Source organism: Eurypyga helias, unplaced genomic scaffold, assembly GCF_000690775.1.
Source record: "Eurypyga helias isolate BGI_N326 unplaced genomic scaffold, ASM69077v1 scaffold16952, whole genome shotgun sequence".
In the NCBI taxonomy this organism is placed as follows: domain Eukaryota; kingdom Metazoa; phylum Chordata; class Aves; order Eurypygiformes; family Eurypygidae; genus Eurypyga; species Eurypyga helias.
Genome location: NW_010236762.1, coordinates 2,105 through 24,096, shown reverse-complemented (window position 1 = coordinate 24,096; position 21,992 = coordinate 2,105). Strand labels below are relative to the sequence as shown.

The window sequence follows — 21,992 nt, the reverse complement described above, 5'->3', positions numbered from 1 at the left end:
GCCATTCAGACACTCCAAACTGAGGTGGCTTTGAATAGGATACATGACTGCACTGATGGGTATATCACACTCTCCAGGTACATGGTAGAGGGCTTAAAAGTCTAAACCTAGGCTTGGAATTGAAGTCTGAAGAGCATACCTAAAAATTAGGTGTTGCATCACCTGTCTTTTTGATACTCAAATTGTTATTTTTATCTCACCTACTGAAGGTTGGAAAGAATACTGCAGCCTTTAATGAGGACAGCAGTCACCTTAAGTGCTAACTTTCAAACTACAGTGGAAATCCTATCAGCATTAATAACAAAACAAGATATTCTTTAGAGTAGTTTAGCTCTGCAGTAAGGTTTCTAGGATAGGCTAGTACCACTGGGATGCATTTTTCCAATAGCAAACCTGTTCTTCCTAGATATTCTGTAGAGTAACAATGCTTCCCGTGTGCTCTTTTAACATGCAAAACTATAAAAAGAGAACTCACTATTCTAAGTATAAAAGCAAACAAATTTAAAAAAAAATAATTTCTTACACTAACTGTATTGAAATATTTCACAGTTGCTCATAAGATTGCTTAGTTTTTACTACCATCCTATATTACACTTCATTATAAATCAGCAGTCATATAAATCATAACACTTCATTATAAATTCATTATAAATGTGACAATTGCCCATATACCACCTGAACAAACCAGCTTGCAGAATGGGTCTTACAGTTGCAGTTAAATACAGAAAGTTAACTGTTGTAACACCAAGCACATCAGTATTCCATGGAATTTCTGACTAGCAATCAGGATTATGGCCTCTGTGGGCTAAACACTAATGTATTTTAATAGTTAAGTATCTATTCTCCCTTTTCATAACATTGCATTATTTTAAATAACTTCAACACCAAAGGACCTAATTCTTCAAATGTCCATTGTGCAGTATTTTACTGGGTATAAAGCTAAACCTGAATATCCTTAAAATTTTAAAAATTTACCTAGTGTTGCAGAAGGGAAATTAGGTGGTTTTTACATTTCAAAGCCATCTGTACAAGTGTAAGTGACTGTGCAGAAGGGTTAGGCAATTAAAAAAAAAGCTCCACAGAACCACAAACCTGAAATAGCTATTCTGACTGTATCTTTTAATACCTAAGTTTTTACTGGTAATGTTTAGACTCATCAAGTAAATGACAAAAGTGTACTTGCTTTGTGCACAAGTTTCCACTTTTTCTAATCTAAAGAAGCTGTGGCATTGTAGTTCTAATTTTTCCTGATGTAGAAAACATTTGTGTGCAAAACCCAATTTATTATTGACTTAGATGGATTACCAAGCTCTGCTTCCTTCTTTAGCCTTGAACAAAGGCTAAAGTTCATGCCTTCACTAAGTAGCAGATGTTCATGAAGTTTGACCTACTGGGAGAGGAACGTGAACGTGAACTCTAACTTCAGCATATTTCACAGTTAGAAATGTATCTGAGAAATCCAGTTCCTAAACACCCAACAAAAATAAAACTTTATTTCATGTAAGTGTAATAGAAAGTGTCTAGTTCATCCTTTATTTATACAAGATAGAAAAACATGCCTTTCTGGCCTTCTTATTTTTCTAATTCCTGTTTCTGTATAATAGATTTCTAGCAGATCTTTGGAGAAGACACCACTGGTTTGCTTGAGAACAAAAAAGAGTAGTGCATTGTTACCAGCATTTCAGATTTCAAATAAGCTAGATATAATGAAAGGCTGTTGCAAGATTAGCTCTTGCCATTCAACTCTGGAAAATGGCAACAGTCCCACCAGTGTACAAGACCAGAGGCAAGTAATTCAATAACAGAATATAATAGTATAATTTTATACCAACATGTCAGATTTAAGCTAAGCTAGAGATAACGAGAAACTGTTAGAAGATTAGCACTTACCATTTAACATTAGAAGATTGTCGGTCCCTGGATGTGGATAACTCAAACGACCTTAAAAGAAAACAAAAAACAAAGAACAAAACAAAAGAAATGAAGAGGTTTTAGCTATTATACTAGAAAAAAAAGTCATGAAAAAAAAAATCACTGCTTAGAATTTAAATATAAGCTATATTTTCAGTTTGCCTAAGGGAAATAAAGAGCTAATATTTAACTCCAAGCACATTAACCAACAATACCCTTGACCCAAGTTAAAGCTGACAAGAACAGACTTCTTAACCTTAATTCTCTGGTCATAAGATCTGCAATGTGCTTTGGGATCAGCTCCAATAGGATAAAGCCACTTTTTGTTTCATGACACCCAGAAATAGTGCTGACTGATTTAGTCTTCTCTTTCATAGTGACTGTGAATAACTGTACTATGCACACTGCTTAACAGAGTGGCATTTCTACAGTTTAGTGCTCCTCTTTTTTAGAAAAATCATGTTAATAGGAATTAAGGCATTAAAATTTTATTAACCAATTTATGACTGCATCTTGGCGTATCACATATAACCACTGTATGTAATATTTTTCATTAAGTCTGGCAAAACTAGAGTACTGATTTATCTACTGAATTAACAAAATTAAAGAATATGATGGATAACATTTTCAACATTTTATATTGAATAAAAATTACATGAAAACCTCATATCCTGACATTAGAATTTTTCAAGTATTTCATTTTACTACACTGGTGGCATGTTATACTTCAATAGTTAAATGAATGGTTTAAAATGCATGGCTAAAGTGTCTGTTCCCTAAAAATTCCATTTCATTAAAAGAGACTTTTTCTGTTTACAGGAAGCTGCAAACATACCAGTAGTGCACACTGACCTAGAGAGACATTTACAATAGCCGCTGTGTTCGGAAGAAGTGTGCTTTAATGTGCTAAAAACTACATTTCCATCTATCTTGCTATTAAAACATACTTGCTTGCTTATAATTCATAAGCATATATTAAAAAATATTGTAACTTAAACACGTAAATCTTTTGGAGGAAACGAGAATGTTTGTGGAGGCATAAAAAAGAATCCAGTCTGGAAGCAATGGGTGTTCAGAACTCACACAAGTTTAAAGGGGAATATATATGCAGATGGGTTGCAAGATGTATTAGTAAAACAGTGTCATACACTAAAAAGGCTCTCTCATTCTAAAAAGAAACACAGGGGAACAAAAACAAAAAAGAAAACCAAATCAGCAAACTATATGTTAAGGTTTTCAAACAATTCCACTGTTTCACCTCTCACATGCATTGTTGGTAAACCCATGTGACTAGCAGCAGGACTAGAAATTTCTCAAAGCAGTAGTTCTGTGTCCCAAGACACACCTTTGGGGTTATATTAAAAAAAAAAAAATCTTTTAGCTGAAAATCTGTAAGTAATGGGGTTTAAGTTTTATTCTTCCCCTTCAGGAAACCAACATGATAATTTTCTACCAAGAACTATAGGAAAAATACACATTATGGACTCTTATTACACTCAAAACTTCAAAATAGCAAGATTAAGATAATTTAGAATATTTTATTCAGCCTTGTTATTTACAGGCATTGTGGCAAAAAAAATTTTTATACAGCCACGTACTATTTCTCTTCCCACAGATTTAATTATAAAAATGGATGATATCAGAACACCTGCAGATGAGGTAGTAACTATTTGCTTTGGAATCTTAAGTGTGGGGAAAGCAGTGAAGGGCAAGGGCAGCCTCCTGGAAAAGGGCAGATGAATGCCACCTGAAGGGACTCTGCTGTCTTCTCTACCTTCAACAGAATTTTTGAGCAGGCGTAGGCAAGATAAAACAAAAATCTTTGCAGAAGCCTTTGTCTTCATGTTTCTTATCTTCAAGATGTCCAGTTTTAACACACAAGCCAATTTTTCTGTCATGCTGAACATTTACAGCTATACTTAATGTTTATCAGAACTATAAATATTCTGCCCTTCTAGCAATGCATGTTGGTGTAACAGCGAAAGAATTAGGAACGAGACATCCTTAAATTGCAGCCTGGGAGCTGCCACTGGTTTTCTCAGCCTGGTGTATAACAAGCCACTCTCCTTCACTTCTTAGTTCTTTGCTCTATAAAGGTAATACTGATTTGCCTAATACCAAGGATTGTACATGATTATTTACTGTCACCATCATGTTTATATATGGTGCTACAGAAATATTTGCAACGATGTGAGATGTTTCTTGCAAATCAGAATGCTGTATCTATCTAGAAATACAACAGAAATGGTGAGAAATTATCTCGTCTTGAACTTTGAGTCTGTGGTGTCAGTCTTCGTCCCTGCCTGTATACATTTATCTTCTTTTCCTATTCAGCAAGGGAGACAAAAGATACTTTTTTTTGTGTAATTACTACAGAAAAAGAGGCCAGATTTAAGGCCTAGCAGGAGAGAGGAGACCACCAGTGTCAACACCTGGAGAGGAGAACTGCTAGAAGGTGGCAAATTCTGGGTTTACAACTCTGGTTTTGCATTCTTTTGCTTATTTCCCCTATAGCTTCACAAATAAGCTGCATCCGAAACATAGGTGCCACACTCAAAAAGTTGAGGTTGAGAGTGCACTAAAGAGCTGGGCCCGCTGTTGGAGTGTAAAACCTACAAATGCGCCAAGACACGCCATCTTGCAGTGTTACGGATAGGAATTTGCAAGCTCAGATAAGGAATGATTTGAGGGTTAGAAAGGAAAATGGGTAACAGAGTAGCCAGTACATGTACAGCTGTACCAATACTTCTTTTAAGTCTTATTTATGTGGTTATTTCAGTTAAATCATACTGTGCATTACTGCGTTCTAGTGAACTCCATACTTGTATTCTGTGCTAGGTACTTAGGTACTGCCCAGTCCTTGGACTTAGAACCTTACAAACATATTTAACATAGCTTTGCTTACTTTTCCAAAATACAATCCCTGCTATTTGATAAATTAACTTGGGTTCTTATCCCTCAGATTAATCTGCTGAAGCAAAGCGCAGTGTTTCTAGGGTGGCCACCTGAATTTAATGATAAAGTCAGAACACTTCATGCATGAAACCAGGTTGCAAGATCAGTCTTCCACAGAGCTCAGATTACACTATTTTTTAAACAGATTATTCTAGTTAAATTGACATATACAATATTAAATCTCACTTAAAATATCAGAATAGAAAACATAGAAGATGGAAGCATCATCTTATAAGAATTTCCTTTGCTTCTATCACATTTCTTTCTATTTAGCTATTTTCAGTGCATGTTGTTTGATGCATTTAAAAAAAGTACCATTTGAGAAGTGCCCTCACCACCAATCCTATCTAATCTACTTGAATGTCAGTAATCTAGAATTGTATAAACCGTTCAATAGGTATTCTAGCAGTTTCTGCCTGCTTAAAAAAAGAAATTTCAATAATATATTAATATGCTTTACTACTTTAAAATCAACTACAAATTAGTTAGAGGATAACTAATACTTAAATAATGGATGCATTCCATTCCTGAGAAATGAAAAGTAATCATTTCACTGACTGTCTATGGAACTTAGCTCTACAGCATCCAAAATTAGTGCTGCTATCTGGAACAAATACAAGGCCTAATTACAGTACTATATCAAAAAGTATCATGTTACAGAAATTTCCTCTGTGCAAACCTGAACTTGTAACTTTGTCATGCTACCGCTAATGAATAATTCTCATGTATCATGACTACAGTCAAAATAGCATTCCTAAAGAGAAGTAGGTATGTTTGACATTTCTTATGCAACTAGAGTTCTGTTAAGTTTAGCCCTCTCTTCCATATCTAAATGTGATTAATGCTAACAGACCTGCCTGGAATTTATTTCTCACAGTGTATTCTTCTGTAAGGACAGAAAAAACCTAAACGCTTGCACATAAATTTTAGTGAGCCAGTTTATTCACTAAATCCAGTTAAAAGTCTTGCTAATCCAAACCATGAGGAAAGAGTAACAAACCTGGTTTTAGCTACATTTCTGTAATCTCATGTTACTTTTATGGGCAATAGAAAATTAACTTAAGTTTCTTCTCAACAAACAGATGCAGTCGTGCTTACTCACTTTTCATTTTAAGGCAAATTCCTATCTACTTTTGGAAATACATACTTTAAATTCCTATTTAACTAAACTGTTGAAGGAATCCCCATGTATTAAAACATATTGGATAGATTTAAGAGTAACAACCACTTTAAATATTGCTGACTCAGTTTCACAGGTTCAATATTTCATGTCTACTCCTCCCACTTTAAAAAAAAAAAAAAAACAAACAACAACAAAAACCCAAACACTTAAATGGTTGAATGAGGAGACAGAACCACAAACTCCTGTCCCATCTTCCTTATTTCAAAAGACATTGTGACTAGAAGAGAAAAAGCTTCCAAGTTAAGTTTTTCCCAAACTACTTTAACAGACCAGTGAATGGCTGAGTATTGCAGCAGTTGCAGAAAGCCCAGGTTTTGAATCAGCGTAGTTAAGACGACAGCACAAAACCATGTTTGGACAACACCTAGTTACAGAAAGCCTGGATACTACACTTTCAAACTCTTGTGTAAGAATTATGTAAGTCATAATGAGGCCAAATGTGTTGTCTCTGACAGTCGATTTATTTAGGCAAATCATTCTGTCAGTCTAAATATTCTTTTATCATAACAAGTTGCTATGACAGAAAGAGGAAACAATCTGTGTGTACCATTTCAAAGCCTTTTATGTGACTAAGGGTAGCTAAGTTCCTTTCACACTTTTTTTTTTTTCCCAAGTGCAATTTGAATTACTCTAGGAAGAAACTGTGTAACTTTAAACCTTACAGCTTCCTAACACAAAATATAGAACAAATTCCTCTGAAAACAAAAATTACCATATGCAAAGAAAGAAGATGTTCTCTGCTGCGTTGCTGAGTCACCAGTGCTTTTCTATTTACCTTCCTGAGCATGCGCCAGCAGGTTGCTTTTAAAAGACAGATGTGCAACAGCTGAAAAGCTCCACTAAGCTATTTTAAAGGGAAAACAAAACCAAGAAAAAGCAAGACGGACTTCTCAGTGCATCAAGTTATTTTCCCCACAGATATGCCAAATAATAGTGTTTTACTTTAATTGTTTATTACTAGTACTAGCTATAAAAAAGAAATGTTTGTGTAACCTTCCTAAAAAACTTTTCACTTTCACAGAGACAGAAGAAAAATTCAACACCAAGTTAACGTTCATTCTTGTTAGTCCTACTAATACAGCTATGGCTAATTCAAGTTGAGTACTGTCTTACATCCAGCTTGCAGAGCTCTAAGAGAGTTGGTTGGGAAACAGAAATGTAAATTGAGTACAGCATCATTACTCTTGCCTTACAAAAGACAAGACATTCAGTTACATGGAAAATACCATAGTCTTTACTAGAAAAATGTTTAAAATAGATAATAAATTCTATTGAATCACCTGTTTCTTAATTCTAATACATATTCCATGCAAAATTTAGCCATTTCTTCTAAGATTTTCTGTAATCTTTTTTTAGCCCAAATGTATTGACCTTCCTGTTTCTGAAATGTCTACATCTTGTCATCAAGAGGTACTGGTGTTTGCGGAAAAGGAACAAAAATTGAATGTTCACAAGAGGTATCTCTGGAAAAGACTTACACTACCAATGCCCATGTATTTCAGGCTATCAATACTGTAATTCTTCTCTCAAAATACTTTTAAGGGCTACAAGAAGAACAAAAAGGGTATTTAAGAAAAATGATATAAAAATGAATTCATTTATTTTAACTTTTATTAATTTGAACTTCAGTTTATATTCCATTGACTGGATGGAGTAATCTTAAACATTACTTTATGTCTTATTATGAAATGCATTTCAAGAAATCTGCATGGGAAAGATTAGCTTTAAAACGATCAGTATTTCTGCTGCAATGACTAGTGAAGTCAAGCATCTATTCCCTATTAACCTACCTTGAAAAAATGTCTTATTGAAAGCTAAAAATGATTTCTTTCTTTTGAACACATCTGTAGTAATGACTAAACTTTAAGTGAAGCCAAAATTATGAATCTATAAACAACCTTTTGGCAGGCATAAACTTAGCTTTCAGTGCATCACATTTGAAATAAAGTTTTTTCAAGCTCATGAAAGCAAAAGCAGTGAAATCTGACTTCTGTCTAAAATGGATATTGAAATGCAAAACTTAAATCTGTGACCTAGTACACACAGTGTCTGTTCTGCATTGTGCAAAATCTGAGACAAGATGCTTAGTCATAGTCCAGATATTGTAAGCAGCTAAATCTGAAACACGTGCTTAAAATTCCAGGGACTTTCATTTTACTGCTGGGGTCAGATATAAAAGATGCATTGTTTTAGTTTGCTTAGATTTACTTAAAATCTTGGCATAAAAATATTCTTTCATTACAAAATACTCTTTAGTTACAAAAAAGTATGTTATAAATTAATAAGAACAACAAATAAATAACAATAATATTCTTAATCCTGTGCATTCTGCAAGCAAATATGATGGGTTCTTAAGTAAATGTCAGATTTTCTGTGGTGAAAAGAAAAGCCACAGAGACTGAAATAACAAAATTAGTGTTTCATGGTTTGCAGGAAAAAAAAAAAATTGGAAGCTGCTAGGAAACTACAGAAATGCCAACTAATGGTGACTAAACAAAAGAGGGGTAGAGAGGAACTAAAAGTTTATTCTAGGCTGTGATCTCTTGTTCCCGTTTTCAGTCAGTAAGGAACATTCCTTATGTCATACTGTTAATAATGTAGCTGTTTCAGTTGAAATAATAACTTCCAAGAAGAAAAACATATCTTAACTAATTTAAACAACAGCACACAATTACTCTATTTAAATTCAGTTGGTGTGTGCATTGTTCTCTGGCAGTCGAACAAAAAATGGATTTCCTTTGAATTCATCACTATCTGTGGCTTCCATCTGGTTTAGTTCAAACATAAAACTTAGCAGAATTTTCACTGGGAGAGCATGATGGGGAAACTGTTAAAAGAATAGTCTCTTAACTGTAGGCTGAAACCATATACTCATGTCCCTAGAAAGCACAGAATAACTGTGGAACCTTTACTGAGTTTTTCAAAAGTGTCTATGTATGAACCAAATTCAGTTTAAAATCTTAAAGCTGTCTTTTATTCTCACTGAAAAGTTATTATTATTGGAAATACATTGTTTTCATCTACTGTATCATAATGAAATATGAATAAAAATAGGTCTTTTCTGAGCTCGCAGCGACTCTGAAAACTCTGCTACATGATAAAGCCAAAATGAGAACAGTGAGATGGCAGGGGGAACGAAGCAACCGCTTCCATTTGTCACGTCAGCACGCACAGAAAAAAGTGAAGAAACTGAGTGGTTCTCGGGACTGTGAGAGGTGCCCGTGACAGTACGTTGTGACAGAAGGTCCGCATTCTCTAATTTTGTGCCTAACAGTAGGTTAACCTTTTAGTATCCTTCCTGATGGCAGATTTAGGTTCAGATAACGCAAGAAATACCAGTCACCACCCAAGTGTGGCAAACTGAAGCAGCAACGCTTTGGAACAGCAATGATCTAACTGGTTACCTTGCCTTTGATAGCACATGCACGGTCTTAGTCTGCAGCAGTCACCACTGGGCTAACTGTCCACGGGTTTCAACCCCTTTGTGTCACTCGGTAATGTTTTGTAAACATGCAAAACAGACAGCAACTGAATTTAATCATGGGCTTTGATAAAAGTGTTAAAACTGGAATTAATCCTCTGTAGGTGATAAGAAGCAGGAGATCAGATTTAAAAACATCTGAGAAAAATTTCATTTCGGCTTCCACTCTAAAGAGGAGGAAAATTAACTGGCTAACGAAATGTCACCTACTCACTGATGCTTTGTAGAGATTTTCAGCTTGAAAAAAACCCCAAACTTTTGACTTTACATTGTAAATCTTACAACAGTATTACATGCTACCTGAATACTACAGGTCTTCCAATAGATTACAGATCTTAAGAAAACCATGAGCAGAATCTAGCAAACTGTCTTTCAAATTAGGAGAACACAGGCTCTTAAATCTAGGAGCCTCTAGAAATGGAGAATAAGATGGGAGTAAATAAGGATATAAAAAGAATTTTTTTATTAATTTCTTTTTCAATTGGTTCAACACTGAGACTTAATTTCTGCAAAACAAGTCTGAAGTCTTGGATAATTTTAAAGTCTGATTGTGTTAGTCTAGTTGTAATACCACAAAAGAAATAACATTTGATCAGGCCAAATAAAATGAGTTGGGCTCCCTGCCTCAAAGTTCAACGGTAAACTGCACGTGAGAATAAGTATGGAAAAACAGAATTCAAAAGAGTGAGTTACTGCACAGTGAATAGAGAAGCTAAAATTGAAGCTCACAAATATTAGCTATATGCTAACTGCTGTGGCCAAAGGATTTGAACAGAGCCAGAAGGGTAAGAGGAACCAGCATTCTAAAGCCAAGTGTATTTCTGTACTCCTTCAAACAGACATGGGAAAATTAGATGCATTATTATCCTCCAGGAGCTTTGAAAAAAAACATATTTGAAAGGACAAAAACTGAATTTATCAGTGGATTAATTTTCTTTTCAGCTTCAGCTGCAAATAAATGGAAAACTAACTGGCTAACACTGGTAGGAATTTGATTCCCCTCCCTCCCTCTTTTGGCTACCTCTACAGAACACTATGTCTTTGCAAACTGAGGCAGAATTTCCTCCAGCAGACAATAAAACAAACCATTAATTTCTTGGGGGAAAGGAGGGAAGAATGGAGGGGAAGAGGGAGAAAATCCTATGAAACCACTAAAGCTTAATTTAAGTTTTAAACAACTATAAATCAATGTTTTCAATAAAATACAGCTTGAGATTGACCTTTTGTGTCAGTTGAGAAAATAATTAATTTGCTATTTTAATATGACCCTAGAATCTAAATTAGCAGTCAGTATTCATTCAAATATGCAGAATGGATGACCCTTTTTTCTTTATTTAGCATAATAACATACCTTTAAGTGGATCATGCTCTGCTCTCATAATGTCAATAAGGGAGTTTTCCAAAGAGTGCATATTCAGACTGTCATACATTCTATTTCGATCCTAAAAGAGAACAAAATCCTTAGTATTGGAATACAAATTCTGTACTTTTCAACAGGAAACTTGATAGGAAGACAAAGGTGCCTTCTAAAGGCTATACGCTCAGACACTCTGGAGATGGACAGATACAAAAACTTAAGATACCTGACTTTTACCAGTAAGTTTATAAGCATCTAAATATAAAACTAGAGCTGCACCGTGAAGAACTCTTCCGTGTATGCCCTCTGATAGTCTGTGATTGCCTGTTCCCCTCAAAACTGCTTGAATCAGTTCTAGTGACCCACAGCAGAATTAAGCATTAGGCTGTTCAGTGAAAGAGATTAATGTCTGCAAGAGCTCAATTTCATTTCATGCAGAAGTTAAATAGTGAGGAAGGTGGAGAACTACAGGACAAGAAGGACAGTCACCTCATATGAAAGAAACCAGTTCGGTAGTGCTGGGGGCTAACTACCTTGCACGGGCCCTCAGTCCCCTGCTAAGACTGCACTTCCTGGCTTCTGGGTGATTAATCTGAGACCCTCTGCATACAAAGACTTGAGTTACAAACGGTCAGCACTAAATGGTTAGAGGTTGGAACATTAAAGCTAAACTATGAAATGAAAATGTCACAAAGCTTACTAATAGACTATCAGCCTTACAGAGAACATTTTTTTTGCACATGAAGATTAATAAGAACTATCGCAATGCCTGACAAATATTTTCACCGAAGATAATAAAAGTTACTGTGATATATCATAAACGTTCTTACTGATTTCATGCTCAACTAAGACATTTTCTCATGTGTTTTCTAACACACCCAAGTTACAAAGAAAAAGGAGGACTTCTAACTTCTTTGGTCCTTCTGAGATACCTTCAGAGACTGAAAAATGTTTGCATAAAATCTTAATCTCTTCTACTGGCAAGGTTTCTGATTGGACTGTAGTACACTTACAGGAATCCTGCAATGCCTTAATTTTACTGCTGTCAACTCTCTGACTGCACAGTAGTAATTCAACAGACTAGGACGAAATGCACCACACACATCCCACGACCATTAAAACGCTCTAAAGATGCGGCCATCTACTTGGCACATATATAATGGGACAGAAGGTAACTGACCCACACTCACTGTGACTTTCCATGACAGGTCAGCAGAACAGAGATTAATTTCAAGCTGTGTCCCTCAGCAAGCAGGTATTCTTCATGTTTGGGGAGGGAAAAGGCAAGCTTTGAAACCGAGGTTTCCTATGAGTCAGAAACTATGACTTATCAACAGCTTTGCAAAACAAGCCATGATGAAACTCAGATTTTACTTTCATCTTTCTTAGAAAGTTTAGGGAACTTGATACAACAGGGGGATGAGGAGAGAGAAGCCTTTTTTTTCTGCTCCCTCTCCCTGAAACTGTATGTAAGGGCTTCCTGTTGGGCAAGCAACCTGCTATGTTCATTTGATGGGATCCTTTTTTTTGATTTTGGTTTGTTTGGGGTTTTTTTTAAACTTTTAGATAATTTTAGTGATAAATTTAAGAAGTAGGTTTCTCTTCTCTCCTGCCATGTGCCAGACCACATGCCACTGACACTTTGCAAGGTGATCTTCAACCAATTTGGGTGGCAACAAGTCACCAGTACTATTTTAGTTCACAGCAGCCTTATTTTGGGACTGACTGGCTGCCTTTCATTCAGTTCTCTAGCTGTCCTGAGAAGCAGCAGAATGAATCTGAAGCAACTAACCTGCTTCCATGTCCTTGCAGGTTTGTTTCTCAATAACACAATGACAAGAACCTTCTTATGCCTGCAAACTTGCTTTCTGTAGAAGGTGTGAGCAGGACACTGGACCCATTCCCCATTGTCCCCCAGCATTCAGAAGGCATCTCATCAGGACTTTTAATGAAGTCTTAAAATTCAGCTGAAGTCAGTACTTGGTAGGCAGCTAAGTGCTCTTGCAAAACCCAATGCTGAGTAAAAAGAAAACATGCTTTGCTACCTCTGTAGCTGACAGGGGAAAAGAACTAGTATAGATAAAAACTGGACTGAACTGCACATGCAACACTATCTTTGTTATAGGCTCACTATGATTTTCTTATTTATTTTTTAATCATTGCTACATACATATGTTGAGGCAACAACATGACTATCTGGCAAATGGTCATTACTGTAGACTTTGCTTTGGGGAGCAAAAGCCTGTAAAAAAACCCAAACCAAACAAAAAACAGGCTCCATCATGGTCAATTCCTAATACTGGCCTACTTGGTCAGAGATCTTACAGGGAAATGGAAAAATAGAACATGTTACATGTGTTTTTGTGAGTCATTTGTGAACTGTTCCACTGGCTGACATGATGCAGTGACTGTAGCTTCACCTTTGCATCATTCTGTTTTGCAAGTTTCGTACACCAACAGTGAAAGGTCTTGAGCTTCTGGAAGCAGAAAAACTTTTCCCATTCTCTTTACACCTTTGAAAGTTCACTTTTTTTTTTTAGGTTACAGAGGTTTTTTTTTTTTTGAATTGCACTCCTTTATTTCTGGCAGCACGAACGTGCAATAGGCATGCACCACACAATGTAAGAGTGTTGTGAATTTAAACATGGGAATTGTATTCTGCTATCTCACTACCCACATCACACCACCCACCTGTGAGTTTGGGTAACATCTAGGTAATCAGTGTCTCCAACTTTTAACATCTATTCCAATTCACACGGATGAACTACAAACTATAAAGCAACATATCTGAAATTCAGATGTTTCAAAAGGAGTGAGGCATTTCTTTGGGAACAAGCTTCGTTTTCAACCTTTGTGCAACTAGGCTTTTTAATGCTAAAAGACTGCTTTGTGGTCCCCAAATGTGTACATCATATCTGTAAAGAGCACAGTTATTTATGCAAACATAAAGCTTTCATTTCAAAGCAGAACATAAAAGTGTTTCAATAATGTAGGTCACATCAGCAAAGGCTTTCTAGAAACTTCTGCCGTAGAAAAAAAAACCACAATGCTTTGAGAGGGGACAGTTCTACTGGAGCATGCTCTAATCCACCAGAAAGTTTCCACTGTGATTTTCCTCAGTCTTTGGGACAAGCATGAGAATGATCACATTCAGTGGTAGTCAGTTTTGTTTTCCATGCATGTGGAAATAGTCCTAAGAATTAGGACTCCCTTTAGCTTCATTATTTCAACACGGTTGATGAGCAGTTATCTTCTAAAACAACCTGGAGCTACCTTTAAACAACACGGAAATAGTTTTACTTCATGGGACTATTTCCATGTTTTTTTAAAGGCAGTTCCAGGTTGTTTTAGAAGATAACTGCTCATCAACTGTGCTGAAATAATGAAACTAAAGATAATCAGTAGTACAAAGACATTGATACATAAGCATATATGTTAGTACAAGTTTACAATCATCCTGACTCCAAGAGCCCTTTTTGTCAAGGCTGAATTCCTGTAAAACATTTTGCATTTCCCTCGTCCCTGTGGCTCATCAGTCCTGTGCTAAGAAGCAAGTTCTTTCCACGTCCGTATCTCAGTGGAATGTTACAACATAATGCTAGTTTCTTCCCCAGAGATGATAGTTAACTTCTCCCAAGCACTATGAATTCTCACACTAGCTTTTTATTTAAATGTATAAATATTTGAATGCTGCTTGACCTACCTTTCCAATACCAGCATCACATCTGCATTCATACACAGCAGAACTGCAAACGTGGTTTTGGTATAACCACCTACCGATTCAGATGTATGTGGCTAAGTGACAAATCATCACTTCAACTTAAGAGTTAAGACTACGTAAGAAAGTTTACAGAAAAGTGATAATTATTTGTGAGTATTTACAGATTTACACAATATAGGTGAAGCATGAAGCATCCTGCCCATAGGATACAGTTAGCGTTGGAAGGACTTTTTGACAGTGTCATGCAAAATACACCTACAGAGTGCACACTGCAGAAGTCTCCCCGCCATAAGTCTAAACGTGGAACGAATGGGAGAAGAGCAGCTTTGTCTGAAGAGCAAGTTTCAGCACCAAATCGGTGGACAAATAATATTTCTTGGCACAATCTATTTAGGACTTCTAAATATATCCCTGCTATTTATGCAAAGATTATCCTGTTCGAGCAATTTGTAGAAACTCAGCACAGTCACATCTCAAAGCTTACATATTGTCATGTACACATAAAGCAAATACAAGGACAGAAACTATTAAAGTGTGAATATGTTTTCGCTAATCTTTAACCACAAACACTAAAAATAGATGTTCATAGTCAAGCAGTTTAATAACTTTCAATTTTGGACACATGCTTTAAGCGACGGATCTGCAGGACCACTTAAAGTTAAAAATTAGACTTCTAAGACATCTATTAAAATCAGTAGATGCAAGGATCTTTAAAATATGCTCCTTTACATGTCTCCTTGTATTCTAAAAAAATGTAGCACCACATGATGGGGGCCAGAAACCAAAGTCACAAAGTCTGTAGTCAGTTTTAAGTACAGTCTTAGCTGGCTTCAAAAAAAACGACTCTGTAGCTTTGACCTTGCTGAATTAACAGATTTTTTTTTTCTTTAAAAGCTCAATTTAAGAAACTTTAAAAAAAAAATCATTACCCAAACTAAAATGTTAACATGTTCTATTTTTTCACCTTAAAACTGACCTGAATGAAAGTGTGTTCTAAGACTAGAAAGTGACAGCTGATTTAATAATAAAAGTATTCAGACTTAAAGTGTCTGAATGTAGTATTTGGTGTTGATGTTAGCAGTAATAACCTAACAATTAAGTACATTATATATGCTATAATATCATTTTTGCTAACATCTAAACTTCAAGTCATTCTCATTTCAGTGAAGACATACTATAATCATAAGCCCCTGTTGAAACCATAACTACTGTAAATGAGAAACTTAATATGAAAACCTATGACAACTACAATTTTAGCTCTACAAAAAAAGCAAGGAAGACGACTTAAAAGTAGACACATGCAATTGCTTGGTTACTTTCCATAGTGTCATTAGTGGTAAAGATGAACTGTAATGTCTGGTAGACATCTGTGAACGGTCAGCCTGACAACAAAAGTGTGTTAAAGTTAAAATGACACAATCAGCTATGTAAGCTGGCTAAATTAAGCCTAAAATGCACCAACAGGTCCTGTGGCAGAGACACACCTACTTTCCAACTACATAAGCATTTAAAAAAACCAAACAAACAAAGTCCCAACATCACATACTGTATCCATCCTGGATGGAGTACTTCAGCTCAACAATATACATTGGTGAACTGGAAACAAACCAGACACATTATGGGAGGCAAGCCTGGAAGATTTGTGTATGAATAGCTTCAACAAAATAACTAAGGGAACAATCAAACATTTGAAGGGGAAGTTGTTACTCACATTTTGGGTTTCTTTGGGGTTTCAGGGTCTTTTTTACCCTCTACACCCTCACACCCTCTCTCCATCTAGAAATATCTAGAACGTCTTAAGTACTTAAATGCAAATATATCAGACCGTACAGAAGATGTACTTTTGGACAGATCTTAGTTAAGAATGTAGTAATTTTAACTTTAGAAAACAACTGTGTTTCAGCAGTCAGGAGGTGAGATATGCTACTTAACATATACCTCAGTGCTGTACTCTTGCTAAGTACTTTGTTGAGTTTTCCTAACTCCAATTTTGACCTGCATTAACAGGATGAGCTGTATAACTAAATTTTAACAGTAAGAGAAAATTCTTAGTTCATAAAAAGTCACCAAAACATTTGTATGGTAAGCCCCACAAACTTCCACTAATTGATTCTTCTGAATTCATCTGTGCGGCTCCTAATATTTACTCAGAGGTCTTAAGTTAAGAGTATGGCAGCAGGCTGTTTTCTTCCGTTAGAGATAACCCCGGTATGGTCCTCAGACACAAACACCTGGTTTTGTGTGTTATTCAATCAGCCCCAGATAAACTATCTACTGCACTAAAAATCCTGTAGACACTGTCCTGTTGCAGGTATTGCCTTAGTAAAAATAAACTGGTAAAGTCTGACTTATAAATTAGAGTTTGGGCAATTACAACAGTCTAAGACTAAAAGAGCTTAGCAGTTAGATCCTCCCAATGCCTTCAAGTTTAACAAGAGCTGCCAAACACTCAGCACTTCTGAAGAAAGAGGCCACCCATTTAGGAGTCTAAATGTGGCATTAAGAACCCAACTTTAGCAACTTGCTCTTCATGCAGTATTGACTGGTATGCGTATCATCTACATTAGTCATTTAAACTGTTAAGGTACCATTTACTAAACAACTAAAACTGTCACACTTCAAATCTGAAATACTCTGAATGGAAGACAGAAGCAACATGACAGCAGTTTAAATTAAATACCTAAAACCAACACTTGTTGTGATGTACAATCTTGAAACTCACATTGCTTTGCAAGTGTTTTGCTTTCTTTGAAAATTTTAGCATGTTTCAAAAATAAACAGAAAAAAGAAATCTGCATTTTTGAGCAATGGTACCTTACCATACCAATCCCCAGCTGGAGGAGCTATATTCAAACGCAGAATAAAGCCCAGCTTTTAGGGCCATGCACATTGCACGTACTGTTTGAACAAACAGGAAGGACAAATCAAGGTGAAAACCACCCGGACATGCAGTGCATTTCCTGAACTCAGACACAGAAACTAAATTCATATTCATAGAATGCAGTGTTTTTACTGGAATGAAAACAGTTAAACAATGAAGCCTAGAACACTGAAGTACACTATTAAACTGTCCTAACAGGTTTTAGTAAGCTTATTTGCAAGATGTTAAGAAACGGTAAACTTGCATTCAAAATAGGGTTAGTACGCACAACAATTTAAACAAAAATTCAGTTATTTTACTCATCCAAGGAATTTAAGTGAGAAAAAATTAATATACAAACAACTGACTTCTGTGCTTGCATTCTGGCCACAGAAGTGACTGAAGCATGGGATTTTTTTGAGAAAAAAGCACCCAGTATCTGGGATTAGAAATTTATTTTTAGCTTTGCACCCTATATTTTTTTTCTTTTTTTTTGTATTTTTGATCAGGGAATAAACGAGATTATTTGTGTCGTCTAACTTCTTGACATGCAACATAAGTGCCTACACTGGAATCCCAGGGGCTGTATGTGGTCAGTGGCGCCAGTTATGTTCTTCTGGAGAATTAGGTTATCTAAATAAGGAGCCTAGAGTGTCCCTAAGGAGAGAGGAATAGGCTCCTCAACTAAACGCCTAAGTTAGATGGTGTGAAAAACCTGACAAGATTTCTAATTGTTCCTTAATGATTGTGGTACAAGGCAACAGTCCCCTTCCCTATATGAAATAACTATAAATGGTACAAGAAGTGTTACAGAACTTGTAGACATAATTTTGCCTATGAAAAAACTGCCTATGAAAAAGGTGAGGGGGGAAAAAAACAGCTTCTTTGAGTGAGTCACATAAGAAAAACCTGACTATTGGCTTAACTTGCTCACATTTAGATCAGTGTCGCCATGACGTTTAACTACTTTTATTTAAAAAACAAACAAAAACTCTAGACCTCTGGAAAATTCCCGAGAGATGTCCTTCATACCTGCTGTAAGCAAAAGCAGCTTTGCTGTCACTAGTGTAGCCAATGTGCATTCAACTTCACAAGGAGTATGTTTGAGTTTTAACTATGAAGTACAGAAAATCTGCTTTCGTCCCTTTAAACTTTTCGTGCTTAAGTAACACGCATAATTACTTTTTCTGTTATCCATAATGACATTCATTGTCACTGGTATACTGGTTTAATACCAAGAAACATTGCTTTCATCAGAATTTGTGACAGTTCTTTGCTGGAGACCATCCATCAATGCAAAAACCGAAGAATAAAGAAGTTTCATGAAAGGTAAAAGCTTTGAATTCATGTACAATTCCTGTGCTGCTTATCTTGTTTGCATCAGGTACATGTTTTACAGAAACTGGATAAGCAGCTGACACTGCTGAATGCCATTCGGACTTAGCAAAACACAGCATTCAAAAAAAATAGCAGCAGAGCATTAACGGCCTACAGAAAGTTAGGCAGCGAGGACACCGACTTCTAAGCTGTTTTCATTTGCTCAGCTCGAGCCAGCTAAAGTCCAGAGGGGAGGTGCTTTGTCCCCAGCCACAAAAAGTGATTACAGCGTTTAAAAATGAAGATGTGCGATCACGCAGCAAAGTACTCCGCAAAACCGAACGATGCACTTTTGTATTCAACGTGCGTGCTAAGATGTGCTCACTGCGGGGAAGCTTGGAAGAAACAGGTAACTTCTACCTAGACACAAATGCTCTCGTGTAAGACTTTCCAAATAGCACAAAATTCAGCAACTGCTATTTCTGAGCATCTTCTGAAATTGCTACTGTATCTTTAAGAATCCTCAATCTAAATACCTCAGCCTTTTATGGAAGGAGACAAGCACAGTACAAATTAGCAAGATGGGTGTTTGACAGCATTGCAACTGCCAACACAAGTCCTGATGAAAAGAAGCACGAGCTCCGAGCTCTATTTAAACTTTTTCATTATGACTTGCAAAATGTAGCAGTCATCACAAGGCATTAACAATCTAACAATAGTATAATAACTGAAGAGTAAGAACGTGATTTCCATGCAGCAAAATAATTTATGGAAACATCTAGTGTTTCCATAATAGCAGTAGATAACACTGCAACTCTTCAAAAAGGAGTATTTTTACTGTGTTCTGCAACAATGACTTCATATGTGTAAGGGAGATTTAGGCAAACAGGTCTATTTAATTGGTAGCTCTGGTTCTCACAGGTAAGCCCAACAACATTTAGGTGTGCCCACCCTCTCTCTTTGACACCCTCTTCAAAAAGGGTCAAAGCAACCCCAAACAGAAGCATTAATGTAATTTAAAAGTTAAATTGCAAGGATTTTTTACTACCCTACTAGATAGGAATGATTTAGATCATAGCTGGAACGCACAAGACACTTGTTTAGACGTAAAACGAGTTTGTCTGTATTAGATGACGGCTGTAGCAACTTCTGAAAGTTCTAAGTAATAGTCATCCTGTAAGGCATGCTGAACGGCATTCACAACTTGTGCTTAGCTGCACATGAATTCCAACGCACACGTCACCCCAGTTTCACGATACGACGGCATTTTTAACCCTGTTCCTTAGGCTAACATCTTCAGGAGACATTCCAGTGTTTACCTTCAACTATTCTTGGGGATCTCCACCACAGAGCATTACCTAGTAATTCGTGTTCCTTAACAGATTGGGTTGAATACACAAAGAATAGCACCTTTTTCCCCCCCATCCTTCCACCCACAAAAAAAATCATTCATCTAGGATACTGCAGCTAGCAAGGCCACTTCACAGAACAGGTCTTCACAGTGCAGGTAAATCCTCTGAAGTTTTCAGGTCCAAAGCATACATCTGGAGAAGAACGTAGGTATGGCCAAGAATGACCATTAGCCTCAAGAATACCGCAAGGAACAGAGCTCACCTGGACAGAGCTGGGACATGGTCCCTTATGCCAAATTGAACTCCACGAGAAACATTGTTAAAAATAGGAACTCTAGTGGGAAATTTGGTCCTAGGGCGCACCCTTTGGCCATTACTGCAGCTACATAAGGATTAGCTTGCTAATTCATGCAAATACAGCTGTGCAAACTCGAATATGGTCACAGTTACGACAAATAACTCCAGATAACTCTGTGTAAAACCTAACAAAACCCAACTATAATAGCCTTGTGGGGAGATAAAGGACCATTCTAATGATTGTCTCTGCATATTATCTTTTTTACTTTTGCTGGAATATAGTAATAGCAGCTCAGTGTGAAACAAAAACTAAAGCTAACACAGGCATCATGAAAATGGAAGAATGTACAGAGTTAATGGCATAATCTACTTTCTATTTTAAAACTCATCATTTCTAACGTAAGCTGCCCAAGCTCTCTTTTTAACTTAAAATAAAAAACACGCAAAAACTATTAATTGTTAGAATGGCACCAGAGACTGGGATCCAAAATAAGAAAGGTCTCCGCTAACAAGAAATGCTGTGACTAAGGGAATATATGCAAGAATGGGAAAAATAATATTCTACCTGTAGGTAACTCAGGCTGGAGTTGTGCCTTACCTACAGTCACATTAGATGTCACTGGCAAAATTCAGGAGGCGAACCCAGATCTTTAGTTCTAAGGCACATCCTCCTGTTTAATACTTCTAAGTGACAGAGCTTCCAGCCAAAACATAACAGTAGAGTTGACAGAATGTGGAGGGAAGAAAAAAACCCTCACTAACATGTTATAGCCTAGGACATGAGTAAAAGACGAACATGACAAAGGCTCAGAGCCATCTACAGAAGTAAGAAAACCTACAAGGACAAGAGAACAAAAAAATCCCGAGTTTTAAAGGGGTTGGTAAGAATATGAGCGTTACCATATGCTGAAAATACTAGATTAATTGTATTTTGCTCTACTGCTGCATCAGTGGCTAGAGTTTCTATTTTTCTTGAAAGTCAATATTCTTAATTAACTGCTAGAATCATATATTGCTGAATACATTGAAAATGTTGGGGTTAGTTGCAATTTAGGACTAAAACTAATATAGAAATATACAATTTTCAAACCACGTACCAGTGCCGTAACCACTGTTTACTTGTCCTTTAAAATGAGTGATGTGAAAACACTATGCAAAACTACAAACACACCAGTTACATACCGTCCTTACCTGCAAGGGGAGAAGAGTATTACTGTTGTTGTCAGTTCGGAAAACATTGTCTTCAATCCACGATTTTGGTGTCAGTGATGGAGTGGAGCGAGTAAATTTAGGAGGAGCTATGACATTACCAGAAAAGGGCTTCTTCAAAGGAGAAATCTGGTTCATAGTTCCTGGAATTCCCATGTTTCCAGTTCTACGATGGTCTCTGCCATGCATTCCTCCCCAGGATATATTTCCTGTGCTCCAGCCGCTACTCTGATTACTCCAGGGCGACTGCTTCAGAAGAGGCTAAAAGAGAAAGATTCATTTATATTACTTTGAAAATACTTGAAATGTTTTTCTACTCTGAACAACAACAAAAAACCCACCACCCCCC

At 36.5% G+C, this 21,992-nt stretch overlaps 1 protein-coding gene across 1 annotated transcript in view; it reads right to left on the bottom strand.

The window, feature by feature from the left end:
* The window catches only part of LOC104506306 (cytoplasmic polyadenylation element-binding protein 2-like), a gene marked incomplete at its 3' end in the record, with an annotated part of 42,369 nt that overhangs the window by 18,287 nt on the left and 2,090 nt on the right, over nucleotides 1-21,992 (bottom strand). Inside the window, exons 3-5 of the mRNA XM_010147219.1 lie at nucleotides 21,626-21,904; nucleotides 10,882-10,972; nucleotides 1,891-1,941 (exon numbers count right to left, since the gene is read on the bottom strand). Of these exons, the coding sequence (XP_010145521.1) occupies nucleotides 1,891-1,941; nucleotides 10,882-10,972; nucleotides 21,626-21,904 (421 nt within the window). The remainder of the gene's footprint in view (nucleotides 1-1,890; nucleotides 1,942-10,881; nucleotides 10,973-21,625; nucleotides 21,905-21,992) is intronic.